Genomic DNA, 1,630 nt, shown 5'->3' with positions numbered 1-1,630 from the left:
GTATTCCTGCCCGGTTGAGGTTCGTCCAGTGCCTGCGCCGATACCGTGACACCAAACGGGCCTTTCCCCACCTGGTCAATGCTGGCAAATATTCCACCACCTTCTTCATGGTGACATTTGCAGCCCTTTACAGAACTCACAAAGGTACTGATGATCAGCCCAGTTTCTCCTCGACAGACTGCAACATTTCTCAGGCTTGTCAATTTCTCTGTCTTTAGAGCCTTCTACATATTACCAGGGAGGTTCTGGTTGGATCTCTGAATGTGTTTTTAACATAATTTAAAAAAAAAAAAAAGCCATATGGCCTAACTTGGATTGGGCCGTGGTTGTTGTTGGGGGGGTTTAATCTCCCGGTGTGTTGTTCGCCTGGTAGATATCATCTCTTCAAGTTGCTGTTAGCTCCAGTGGGTTGGGGGAGGAAGGATACGTGTGTGTGTGTGTGTGTCCCCCCCCCCCGATCAGCAACTGAGGAAAAGGTTAGATTGCTTCTTCTCCAGTGCTGTTGTCTCACTCAACATCAGGAGGGCTCTTTAGCTGTTTTTCCTTTCCTTTCCTTTTTTTTTTTTTTGGAAGTTCAGAAATACATTGAGAGATCCAGTCAGACATCACCCGTGCAGTATGTAGTTTGACCCTTATATGTGAGAAGGGGATGCTGCTAAGGTCTGGCAGTACAGCACGGGTCCCCAGCCTTTTTGGGCCTGCAGGCACATTTGGAATTCTGATATTGCATGGTGGGTGTAGCAGCCAAATGGCCACCGCAGGAGGTGGAGCCAACCACAAAATGATTGCCGCAGTGTAACTTCAGTAACTCGGTGTAGAGCCTTGGGCTGTAGTGGCAGCTGCTGCCCAAGCAACATTTTTTCTAAAAATCTGCACAGCCAATCAGAACGCCTGTAGTCAGTCAGACGCCTTGCTGAACAAACGCCCCACGTGGCCCCGCCCACCTCCTCAAAACACTTGGCGGGGCACCAGAAGAGTTGTTGGTGGGCACCACGTTGGGGACCACTGGAGTACGGGTTGAGCTTCAGTAGCAGCTTTTAGAGAAACAACTCGCTCCTTTTGCAGTTCTCCCCCCCCCCGCTTTGAAATTTGATTAAACTTTCGGCAGTGGCTCAGTGAAACCAAGTCAGTATGGTGGTCTTTCATGCATATCCCCTAAAGCTTTTCAATAAAATGAACTCCCCCCACCAATTTGTTATACAAGCACTACGTATAGTTAAAGTAAAGGTAAAGGTTCCCTTGCTCGAAAGCCAGTCGAATCCGACTCTAGGGTTGCGGTGCTCAGGACTATTTTTGGGTAGGAACACACAGGAACGGAGTTCCGGCTGGCTCCCAAGTTGGCCATGCCCAGCAGGAACTCATTAGCATAATAGGCCACACCCAACAGCAGGAACTCATTCGGATTGGCTACGATTAGGGGTGTGTGGCCTAACATGCAAAAAGCCCTGGGTTTTGACAACAAACAAGGTAAAGAGAATAAGAAGCAAAAGGTGGGTGTGGCTGAATGACCACACTTCTGGTAACACGGAGGTGTGGCCTAATATGCAAATGAGCCATGCTGTCAGGAGTGTGGCCTAATATGCTAATGAGTTCCTGCTGTTGGGTGTGGCCTATTATGCTAATGAGTTCC

General features: G+C 48.7%; 1 protein-coding gene across 1 annotated transcript in view; it reads left to right on the top strand.

The window, feature by feature from the left end:
* XPR1 (xenotropic and polytropic retrovirus receptor 1) overlaps nucleotides 1-1,630 on the top strand; it is a 137,767-nt gene that overhangs the window by 99,619 nt on the left and 36,518 nt on the right. The window contains 1 exon segment of the mRNA XM_015417299.1: nucleotides 1-144. Within this exon segment, the coding sequence (XP_015272785.1) occupies nucleotides 1-144 (144 nt within the window).

This window comes from Gekko japonicus, unplaced genomic scaffold (assembly GCF_001447785.1).
Source record: "Gekko japonicus isolate JY-2015 unplaced genomic scaffold, Gekko_japonicus_V1.1 scaffold1876, whole genome shotgun sequence".
In the NCBI taxonomy this organism is placed as follows: domain Eukaryota; kingdom Metazoa; phylum Chordata; class Lepidosauria; order Squamata; family Gekkonidae; genus Gekko; species Gekko japonicus.
The sequence above is the reverse complement of the archived record's forward strand: the minus strand, read 5'-3'. Positions and strand labels throughout refer to the sequence as shown.